Source organism: Pectinophora gossypiella, unplaced genomic scaffold (genome assembly GCF_024362695.1).
Source record: "Pectinophora gossypiella unplaced genomic scaffold, ilPecGoss1.1 Pgos_125, whole genome shotgun sequence".
In the NCBI taxonomy this organism is placed as follows: domain Eukaryota; kingdom Metazoa; phylum Arthropoda; class Insecta; order Lepidoptera; family Gelechiidae; genus Pectinophora; species Pectinophora gossypiella.
Genome location: NW_026063214.1, coordinates 12,726 through 24,999, shown reverse-complemented (window position 1 = coordinate 24,999; position 12,274 = coordinate 12,726). Strand labels below are relative to the sequence as shown.

General features: G+C 36.4%; 2 protein-coding genes across 2 annotated transcripts; one reads left to right on the top strand and one right to left on the bottom strand.

Moving 5' to 3' along the window:
• Positions 1-129: 129 nt before the first annotated feature.
• Positions 130-2,200, top strand: LOC126380839 (uncharacterized; the record flags this gene model as incomplete). Its single annotated transcript, XM_050030430.1, has 2 exons — positions 130-434; positions 1,132-2,200. Coding segments are annotated over 2 exons (957 nt in total), but the record flags the coding sequence as incomplete, so codon positions are not given.
• Positions 2,201-9,156: 6,956 nt separating this feature from the next.
• Positions 9,157-11,476, bottom strand: LOC126380840 (uncharacterized). The gene is made up of 2 exons (XM_050030431.1): positions 11,279-11,476; positions 9,157-9,783 (listed from the first exon to the last, which is right to left on the bottom strand). The coding sequence occupies exons 1-2, from the start codon at positions 11,463-11,465 to the stop codon at positions 9,179-9,181; spliced, it is 792 nt and encodes a 263-aa protein (XP_049886388.1). The 5' UTR covers positions 11,466-11,476; the 3' UTR covers positions 9,157-9,178.
• Positions 11,477-12,274: the final 798 nt, after the last annotated feature.

The following is a 12,274-nucleotide window of genomic DNA, read 5'->3' as shown; positions in this document are numbered from 1 at the left end:
CGAATGTCTCTTCGTTCTTTTAAGGGCGCCTTCAAATTTGCCGCAAGGTGCCGCGCGGAGGCAGCGCGTCTGCAGCGCTGCAGTCGCGCTGCCGTCGCTATGTTTGAGAACGGTAGAGTTGTATTTTAGTTTTACGATGGACTCAGACGAAGAAACACTGCTCTTAGTGTTACTATTGATAAAAAAAAAAGAATTTTGAACAAAAAACAAAAAAAAAAGAAGCCTAAGACAACGTTGCCATTATTTTGTATAACCCAACAAACTGAATTTTATAAAGTGAAAAGTTACAGTGATCAAAAATTTCAGAATTATTTAAGACTGTCAAGAAAACAATTCTACGAATTACTTTCTCGTTTAGAACCTTATATTGGAAAACAAAATACAACCTTCAAAAATACTATTTGTGCTGAAGAGAGACTATTTATAACACTCAGGTGAGTAAAAAATTATAAAAAAAAATACATATTAATAATTGTTTTATTTTTTAAGTAAATCACATTACACATTTTTCTTATTACTATTTTTAAATATTGTCATTACTCTCTGAAAACAAATTCTCATAAATAGACGACATATCAGTCAGTTGTGATGGTGATTCTTGTATTGACACATTGGCTGGGCTTTGGCTTGATTGATTCGTAGAAGTAAAGTAGCCATGATGTTGTTGATAAGAATATTCGAAATTATCATTGATAAATCGTCGTATCAGACCGATCATTTCGTACTTTGCGTCCGTCTTGCGGTGTTCAGGTATTTTCTTAAAATCACTTAATAATGATAATAAAAAACACCGATCGCCATCATTTTCAATAGATTCATCTTTTTTTTGCATTCTTTCAATGAGTATTTTCAAAATTTTATTAGTGTCATCTTCTACCGGCTGCTCCGAAACTTTCCTCTTTTTTGATGTCGAGGGCTGAGTAGAAATATCAATAGGTCTGGTCTCCGACAAACACGATAAAAATTGAAGTCGGTCAAAATGTTGATATTTTCGATGTGATGAGGCAGCTGATCCACTCTTTGATGCTCTTTGCTTATTAAGTTCACGACTATAAGAATCCCTTAGGTTTTTCCATTTGCGTTGCAGTAGTATAGCTGAAAAAAAATTACAATCAAAATTTTTATTTACAGGTTCTTGGCAGAAGGTTGCAGTCTTACAAATTTATATCATACGTATAATCGTGGACTTTCTACGATTTGTGCTATTGTCAGAGAAGTTTGTCGAGCAATATACGAAAACCTCCATACTATTTATATACCTGAGCTTCAAGAAGAAGATTGGTTAATTATTGCTAACGGATATTACACTAAGGCCAATTTCCCTAATTGCTTGGGTGCTATTGATGGAAAACATATAAGAGTAATCAAACCAGAGCATAGTGGTTCTCTATATTACAATTATAAAAATTACTTTTCTATTGTTCTTTTAGCGATATGTGACTCAAACTATTGTTTTACGTACATAGATGTTGGGTCATATGGAAAAGCTTCTGATTCGCAAATTTTCAAAAATAGTAACTTTTACAAAAGACTACATGAACAGGACTTAAATATTCCCAATCCGTTGCCAATTACAAATGATGGACCACCAGTGCCTTTTATTTTCATTGGTGACGAAGCATTCGGAATTAGTAATTTTATACAACGACCTTACGCTGGCAATCACCTAAATGAGAAGAAACGTATTTTCAACTATCGTTTATCGAGGGCAAGAAGATACATTGAGTGTTCGTTTGGCATAATGGCAAATAAGTGGAGAATTGACAACATTTCAAATTTTTAAGCCGTGGTTTTTTTGTGCTATTTCGAAAGTACTTGTTTAAATAGAAGACACGTATTTTTTCTTTTCAAGATTTTTCCACCAGAAGTTACAAAAAATATTTTTTGAAAATTGGATTCTGCCATTGATAGAATGAAGGCAGTATAATGTAATGTACCTTTGCATGCGTATTTAAAACAATAGCTGTTTGATATTGTCTGTGGGGATGTCGAATGTCATTGTCATTAGTCTGTTTTAGCATTTTAGGTTAAGGCTTTTCGGCGGGAAACGGGAACGGGACAGTTGCTTTCTTCATTGAGTAATCTAAATAATTAATACGAAGTGGTGTTTTGTGGTTAATGATCGCATTAAGTTAGTCGGAAGACATTCGCGAGTGTTATTATATTGGAGTATTCAATAAACAAAGTGTATCTGCCTATTTTCGCTTCGTGCTGGGAAGCCGCTTCATAACTCAAAAGTTTATGCGGACTTTTGAGTTAATTCGTTTGGGGTTCGGAGTAGGAGTCTACTCCGAGGGTGGGGGCTTAGGTTTCATCATCATCACCTTTCATCATTTCATTAATCATCAAGAAAAAAAATACATCAGACATGGCTGTATGGGCATAGTTCCCTTTGCCTTACCCTTCGGGGAAAACCAAAACAAAAAAAAAAAAAAAGCATTTTAGGTTAAATTATTAAATTCCCGTTTCCCCATTACTTAATAAAAAAAAGAATGTGCAACCACGTAAATTAGATCCTCTCATTTCTTGTATTGTTCCCGTCTGCAAAAATACGGTAATGAAAAATCTCAACAAGCACTTTTTATGTACCGAAATCGATGAGAGTGCAGTGGTGTTCCGCAGTAAATAAATCAAATGTACCGAAATCTGGTAGCATATACACTTCTCATCAAAAAAATCGAAACACTTCCGTTTTCATTGTTTCTGTCCGAATTTAACACAAAAAAGAATTCATACGATGAAAAAAAATACATAAATGTATAGCTGGCAGTTTGGCCATTACAGTAATAAGCGAAAATTCTAAATTCAAAATTAGAATTTCATTTGTTTATCTTATAAACGAAATGAATCACTGTTTTGAGACAAATGTGTGTTTAGGGTTGGAGTACATTTAGCGTTTAAAAACTAAAAATTGGCGCCTATCCTTAAACTTTTTGTTTTTTATTTCAATACTGTGACTTTGGGACGTCTGAAAAAAGGTTTTTTTTCTAAAACGTATGGATACTTCGCCCACAGAAGCCGCCCAAGTTGTGGCATTGCTGGATTCTGGCCTTAGTCAGCGTGTTGTGGCTGCAAGACTGCATCTAAGCCTGTCATCTGTTCATAGAGTCTATAAACGTTATCGGGAGACTGGTTTGTTCACGCGCCGTTCAGGATCTGGCAGGAATCGGGTCACTTCTGAGCGAGATGATCGATTTATTGTAACAACTTCTTTAAGAAATCGACGCCTTAACGCTTTTCAACTGCAGCAGCGGCTTCGTGTTGTACGAAGGGTGGCTGTAAGTGACTCTACAATTAGAAGAAGGTTGAAGGATCGTGGACTGGTACCGCATAAGCCAGCAAATGGGCCGAAATTAACTGCAGACCATCGAAGAGCGCGCCTTAACTTTGCACGTGAGCACCTAAATTGGTCATACCTACAGTGGAGCAAAGTTCTCTTTTCTGATGAGTGTAAAATTATGCTGTATGGTAACGACGGAAGGAACAAGGTCTACAGAAGAGACGGAGAACGCTATGCACAATGCTGCATTGAAGAAAAGGTCAGCTATGGTGGCGGTTCGTGGACGGTTTGGGGAGGAATCAGCGCCGACGGTAAGACAGAGCTTGCTTTCGTGTCTGGGCCACGTCTGCCTGCACTAAACTGTCATCGGTACGTCGAAGAGTGTCTCGAGCCTCATGTGATGCCCTATGCACATTTTATTGGCAACGGCTTCATATTCATGCACGACAATGCTAGGGCTCACACCGCGGGCGTCGTACGAGATTATCTTAACGAAGTCGATATCTCTATTATGGAATGGCCAGCAAGAAGCCCGGACATGAATCCCATTGAACATCTGTGGGATGAATTAAAGAGACGAATTCGAGCAAGAGATCCTGCCCCAGAAACACTTAGCCAGCTGCAAGATGCAATCCAAGAGGAATGGGACAATATACCTCAGCATGTGATCGTGACTCTCATCCGATCGATGAAGAACCGTATGGAAGCAGTAATTAGAGCTCGGGGAGGGAATACAAGTTATTAAATAAACGTTTTTTAGCTTTTTTTTTCATTTACGTGTGTTGTTTTATCCATTTCCTTTATACTCCATACGGAATAAAAATGACTCATTTAACAAAATACGAAACCTATGAAAAATTCATTTAAATTTAGAACATTAACATTAAGATTTGATAAGCTCATATTACTCACTATTAAACGACATTTAACATTTATTCCTAAATGTACACATTTTTCTGATAATCCTGACAAAACGTAAACTTGCAAGGTGTTTCGATTTTTTTGATGAGAAGTGTATAATATGCGAAGATCATTTCAAATGTAAGTACATTACTATAAAATCAATTTAAGTGTCTAATTATAGACATCTAACAAGAGCCATGAACTGTTTGTATCTATTATGTTGTTCTGTTAATAAATCATTTTGTTGACAATTATGAATTTGTTTCAGCTAGAGGAAAATTTACTGAATTATAAGGACTGGGTAGAGAATAACAAAGCCAAGGCTTAAACCTGATATGCCTGTAATGTTAAAGAATATTGGACTGGATCTTAGCAGTGTCATGCCTTCTGGATTAAACTGGGAAGAACCTGTGCCAGCTACACAGGATAAAGGTATTCAGTGTGGGCCTTACTACAGTAATAAAACTGTGCAAGTTATGCCAACCATGGTCAGCAGGTCAGTTGGAACAAAGCTTGCGAAATGCCAAACACGAACCTATCCTTACTGAAGAGGAATCATCGGAGGGACACAATCCATCTGCAATTGCAGTACTACTGAACTTGAAGTGCAAGAAACTTTGAAAAATAGTGATTGGCACATTGTTAACACCCAGAATAAAAATAAACTAAGAAAAACAAAATCTTTTAAGGGGCAATGAATATGTTTTTACAATAAAATTCCCATCGACATTCAAATTTACATTTGAACAGTTTTAAGGCAGTAATTAAACAGAAACTTTGTAAAAAAGGTTATTATTGTAAGATTAGTGATTATTTAGATGATATGAATGCATGGGATTAATTGTCAGGGAACTGGTATTAGGTAGCCTAATTACTAAATTGTATAACAATATTTTAAGGTTTTACTTGCAGCTTCTTTTTCCTGGCTATACAAGTTGAGAAGCTGTAATAGTTTTAAGCGGTTGGATCATATGTTCATTATGTAAAAAATGATGATACAAAGTGTAGCTATGTTACCTACTGAATAAAGATATTTTTGAATTACTTAGATTTTTTTTTAATATATGGTCAAGGTCGACAATGACTTTACATTTTAAACATTGATGATAATTTTATAAGAATAAAATAAATGAAAATCAGATCAGTGTTTTGTGGTAATTGTTTAATTACATTTCTTATCTATTTAATTACATTTGATATCTATCTAACAATCTCCCCATTCTAAAAGTTAATTTTTGATTTATATTTCTTAAGATGTGATTTTTTGATTTCAAATACAAATGTTTGCAATGGGGAAAAAAACAATGTTCTGGCAGACCCTGTTTGAACCAAACAATTTATTATTTCAAATACACTGGGTGTATTTGAAATCACTACGACAGGTTGAAGAATTTTGACAAAGAAATATCTTTAACAAAATGTTAGATATTGTAAGGCATAGGTATTTAAAGGTAAATACCTAGGCCTTGTTAGATATTGTAAGGACAATATCTATAATATTTTGTGAAAGATATATTTTTTCCAAAATTCTTCACCTTCACAAATTAACTTTTCCACATACAAACATACAGCCACACCTGATGGTGTATTGCACCTAGTTGCCTCATATATATATTGTAGTTACTCGACCTTGTCTCAATGTATGCCATAACTGGCTATCAGCTTGTCCACGAGTTCTTTCTTTAATTTCTGTGGGTAATTTGCTTTCTGCAAACTCTTTCCACTGTAGAAAATCTTGATCCTTCTGAGAACAATTGATTGTATAGTCCAATAAAAGCTTGAATATTCGACAATCATCTAATGGTTTACTTTGCATGTTAGTATAGTTAGTTAGTATTAGACACAAGGAATTGGGCAATAACACTGCAGGTTGTACCCTTCTTTCCATCTCGTTTACCTTTAAACTTGTCCCTAGTAACAGCTTCAGAGAGTTTTGGCTGACTCCAGTAACAATGTATTGACATCACTGACGGCTCATCGGTGCGCTTGATAAGCCACATAATAAAACATATGGAATGTTTGCATCCACCCTCACTGGCAGCACAATCTTCGCACTTCACCACCAATATAGATTCCTCTATCTCGTTCATGGATGTATTTACCAGTATACATTTTGGGACGTATTCTATGTTCGGGTGTCACCATGACCTTGATGAAACAAGTTGATTTTTCGCGTTTCACCTCCACGTACCCTACCCTTGTTTCTACATAAGCATCCCTCGATGAAAACAACACTTTTGCGCCCCTGATTTCCGCAATGTTAAAGGTGTCTTTTTCACGCATGTATTGCAACAACATCATATAATCTACTCTAGGAAGATTTCGGCTGTCCGTCATCGTAAAACCTTCGGAAACCTTCATTGGCGCAGAAAAATAAAAACAGTAAGTATAGAAAGGAAAAAATAGAAAGATTTGGTTATGTTTTGTTGTGTCACAAACTGGTCACAAACAAGTCGCAAACAAAGTGTCATGTCATGTATGACATTTACTTTTTTTATAATTTTTATGTAAAGGTCTGAACTTATTCTGCCTTCCTCTTCTGACCTCGTGGATTTTTCAATATATTTCTATTATTACTGAATTAAAAAATCTGAAAAAATGTGTTTTGTGTAAATCATAGAAATATCTCGAAATGGTTTTCGATTTAAGGCACCTTAGTAAAAATGAAATGTTGTCAATTCTTCATCGTCCGATAAATGTACAAATACCCTTTGCTGAAGATATCGTTCGCGCGTGTTGTGTGTTACATAATTTACTCAGGAAGACGGATTCAAAGCAATCCAGCTCCAACCCAACAATGCTGAGATACGATTTACAAAACATACAACAAAATCAAAATAATTACCCACAAATAAGTGCTACGACTATACGTGATACACTAGCTGATTATTTTGTTAGTCCAGAAGGAGAATTGTCATGGCAAACGATGAAAATATAAAGAAGTTGTGTTAAAAATATGTAGGTATACTTACATGCTTCATTTTTTTCACTTGCGGTCTTGTTTGTAAAATTTTCCATAAATTTATTACATATTTCTTCCCAAGCCTTTTTCTTTTCGATTTTATTGCTGTACTTGTCGGACCTCGAATCCCATATCGCTGGACGACTTTCAACTTCATCGATAAATTCTTCAATCTGATTTTCGTTCATGTTTAGACTTGAACAACATATAGACACGTGCGCAACGTCACTAGTCGATCGATGAACTGATGCGCGATTGCAGCGCGAGCGCAGCGCTGCAATCGCGCGTTTTTTATCTGTATGGATTTACAAAGCAGCGCGACCGCAGCGCTGCAGACGCGCTGCCTCCGCGCGGCACTTAGCGGCAAATTTGAAGGCGCCCTAACATAACATAACATAACAAATACTTTATTGCACAAACAGGAAAAAACAAAATACAAAACAAAAGAGAAATAGAATTAGTACAATAGGCGGCCTTATTGCTAAGTAGCAATCTCTTCCAGGCAACCTTTAAGTATAGGAGATATTGAATATTAAGTAATATAGCGGGATAGTGCAGCATGGGAATACTTGTGCATATAAAAATAAATACACTTTTGATGAGTTGCTGGGAAGAATTGAACATATTTTGGCTGTATCCAGTTTACGACGAATTGCAATAAGTCCTACGGAGCGTTTAGCAGTTACTTTAAGGTAAAATATTAGTACTTACCTAATCCATACTCCATACTAATATTGTGACTCAATCACTTCAAAACGGTTAAAAGAAATTTAAAGTCTCCATACAAATTGGTATATCAGCTGACCACTTTTGTATGAAGAACAGACAGACAGAGTTATTTTCGCATTTATTTATTAGTATGGATGTGGATGAATCGAAAGTATCTCTGTCTGTTTGTCTGTCTGTTTATATCTATTGAATATGAATTAAAATACATGATAAGATAATCACAAATATATATTTAAAAAGAACGATTAATAACACTTAAACATGTTAACATTTAAGGGGGTTTCATTTTAAATTCGTAAGTGAATTAATTATTGATGTGTCTCAGATCCAGCCGTATTAGCATCAGTAACCGGTGTACGGTTGTTGTTGTTCGCAGTATCGGCGGGTGGTGTGTTGGCATCAGGAACAGGTGTACGGTTGTTGTTGTTCGCAGTATCGGCGGGTGGTGTGTTGCCTTCGAGAATAGCCGTATTATCAATTGGACCAGACACGTAGTTCGTAGTACTGTAATCAGGATTACTTATGGTGCTCTCAATTGTACCAGTATTAGGAGGGATACTTCGTTCGATTTTGTACAAACTACGATATTCAACCGTATTATAAGCAGAAGCAGGTGTAGTATAGCATTCTATAACAGGAGTTTCGGAGGATGTAGTTGTGTTACTTTCGAGTATAGCCGCTTTATTAATTGGACTAGACACGTAGCTCGTAGTACAGTAAGGACCCGTCCACACGGCGCGTTGCGTTGCGTTGCGTCGTCGCAACGCAAATATTTTGACGCATAGCCGGCCACACGGGCGCTGCGCCATCGCAGCGTTACTATGACGCAGTCTTAACGTTCCGTCGGCGCAGCAGTCTATAGCAAATCATGGATCGGAAAAGACGTCTAGCATTGCTCCTATTACTACGTCACCGCCGAAATCGACGCAACACAACCACAAGACGGTACTCGATCAGTCCTTTCATTTCATTAAGAAATCGTGATGGACAGTTTTTTTTTAGAATATCGGGAGTTGCTATTAGACGAAAAGAAGTTTTATAATTTTTTTAGAATGAGTGTATCCAGCTTGTTTATTGAAGTCCTTAGAACCACACTTACGAAAAAACTATACTAATATGAGGAATCCAGTGGAACCAGTAGAAATGCTGGGAATTACTTTAAGGTAACTATATAAATATATTTAAGTAATAAAAATATAACAGTTTTTTTTTTTGTTTGTTTAATTAGTAATCAACTCACAAATAATCAGCAATTGTGATAATTTTAAATTTAGACATTATTTAAGAGAGATATCATCCAGTAATTACAAATTAGAAAAATCGTATACAGTTTCTTCACTTGCTTGTGATGTTTCTGGAGATGTAATTGAATTAGAAATGTATGTACTTTGAAAATTTGCTGTTTGATACCCATATGATGGTTGGTGAGACGTTGATGGGCCACTCACATATGATGATGTTTGTCCATACCGCATTTCATCTATAATTTGTATAACTTTACTTTGGAAACGGAGAGTTTCTCGGTCGGAAAATTCTTGAATAGATGGCAATATAGCTCTGAAAAAGGACATATGGCGATTTTCCGGCTCCTTGAGAAGTTTTAGTCCTTCTCTTTCAAACTCATCCATTTGCATTGCCCTTTTGCGCGCGACTGGAACATAGCGAGGAGTGTTGTCTGTGGTAATGTCATCATTTGTAGACGTAGATTCATTGTTGATTTCTCTAGGCGAGTCTAAGCTAGATTCGGTGGCATTTTGTTCCACTTTTCTCAAAAAAAAAAGTTGATTATATAAATGATACTTCTTCAGTTTCGTAGCGCCCGAGCCCGATTTTGATGCTTCTTTTAATTTTTTTGAATATCTGAAGTAATTATCTTTTACACTTCTCCATTTCTTTATTAAATCATTACCTGCAAAACCAATAGTAAACATGATTTAATAATTTATACATAGTGAATTACTCGATAAAATTTAATGACATATTCAGATATCGTTAACAAACACTATGTGACCGACTCTGGAATCGTGAAAATATAACAGCTGTTACATACAAAAAGCAATACCTACTGAATCAAAATGTATGCAACAGCTGCTATTTTTTTCGCAATTCCTGAATTAATTGGTTACATAGAGAAAGTTATTTGCTATCGATGTCTGAATATAATAAGGGTATCTATCGCATAAATGCATATTATAATAATTATTTTCGTTTCAGATACCTAGGAAGTGGAAATTCAATAACTGATTTACATTTTAAATTCAAACGGGGAAAATCTACTATTGCATATATGATACTAAGAGTTGGTCGTGCTATATGGACCAATCTTCTTCGAGACAACATCCCTGAACTGACAACTGAAAGTTTCCAAACAATAGCGAGGGGTTTTGATGTAAAGGCAAATTTTCCTCACTGTGTTGGTGCCATCGACGGCAAACACATCCGCGTGTGTAATCCTGCAAATAGTGGCTCATTTTTTTAATTATAAAGCCTATTTTTCGATTGTGTTGCTAGCTATTGTGGATTCAAATTACAAATTCGTATTTGTCGACATCGATCGGTGCATACGGAAAAGAATGCGATTCAACCATATTACAAAATTTTAAACTGTACGAGCTAATGATTAACAACAACTTACCACTACCTCAACCCCAGCCACTCTCTGGTAGCAATATACCAACCCCGTATGTATTTGTGGGTGACGAAGCTTTTGGACTGAGCAAACATATTATGCGTCCATATGGCGGTCAAAATCTCGACTTACAACAAAAGGTTTTCAATTACCGTCTAAGCAGAGCCAGAAGATATGTCGAATGCGCTTTTGGGATTATGGCTAACAAATGGCGCATTTTTCACAGACCGATAGACGTGTCCTATGACTTCGCTACTGACATTATAAAAGCATGTTGTGTATTACACAATTTTGTCGCTGATCGAGATGGTTTTAGACAAAGAGTTAAATTGATGAATGTCGCTGATCGAGATGGTTTTAGACGAAGAGATAAATTGATGAATTTGAATGAATTTCTCCCAATACCACCCGCACATGAAGAACAGACAGCACCGAATGTCATAAGACAGCAATATGCGACCTATTTTATGACTAGAGGAACTCTGCCTTGGCAGCTAAATAAGGTATAATTGTATTATGAGGGTTTTCAAGATTTTCTTGCACCGCCAATTCCGCGATCAGTAAAAAAATAATATTTTATACCTACTCAGCGTAGTCTAGGTTAGTTTGAGCTAAGTAATAAAATAGTACTCACGCTAATCTAGATTCCCTTAGTTTTAAAATTTTAGAGTGTCGAGATATTAATTTTGTACTGATCGCGGAATTGGCGGTGCAAAAAAATCTTGAAAGCCCTCTTAAATAAAAAAAAACATAAATATCTGTACTGTGAACTCACCAACTTTGTTTTTTCGTTCAGCTGTGAAATTCTCGTAATCAGGAAATAAAACTTTTGATATGTCTTCCCAGGCTTTTGTTTTTAAATTTTTATTTTTAAAATCTACGTTTGATTTGTCCCATATAATTTCCCTTTCCTGTATCAATGTAATCAAGTAATCTATGTCAAGTTCTTCAATGGTATTCATTTTACCCTACAAATAAAACTAAATACAAAAACGTAAACGTAAAACGAAATGAGTATAGCCGTCCTTCAAATAAAAACACTTTGCACTGTTTAGTTATTTACTCAAGAAGTTAAACTATAAAATATAAAGAATAGTGTAAAATAAATCAGTGAATAAACCAATTAACAATATTAACAACAAAAACTATGGCGAGCGGTAGCGAGCGGGCGGGCGGACAGTGCGCTTATTTGGCGCGCGATTAACACCAATAGGTGGCGCGTTTATTTTACTCGCTATAGTCTCCCCCTCCAAGCCTCGTACACGTCCCGTGCGAGACTTGGCACGACGAGGTCGACCACGTTTCTTCTTAGAAACTACCTCTACATCAGTTCCAGCGAACGGAACCACAGCACTGGCATGATACTTGCCTACAATGCGGTCCTCCTTATCCTTCAGTTCGTAAGTAGTGGGACTGACAACTTTACCAATTATGAAGGGACCCTCCCTTCTAGGAGCGAATTTAGTCGTGAACCCTCGTGCGGCATTACTCTGGACATGCGACTCCACTAACACATGATCACCTACACGATATTTCGGTCCTGGACGACGACTAACATCAGCAGCATTCTTGCGACGCTCCTGTTCATTCTGGATACGGGCGTTCACCTCGTCCAATTCCTTAGCGAACTGACTCAAATACGGGGTGATCTGAGGTAAGTAATTTTCATTTTCTGCTACCTGACGAATATCATAAGTCAGATCCACAGGCGCACGCATCTCGCGGGCAGGCGTCAGATAGACAGCAGAATTACCTGTATCATTTCGATGTT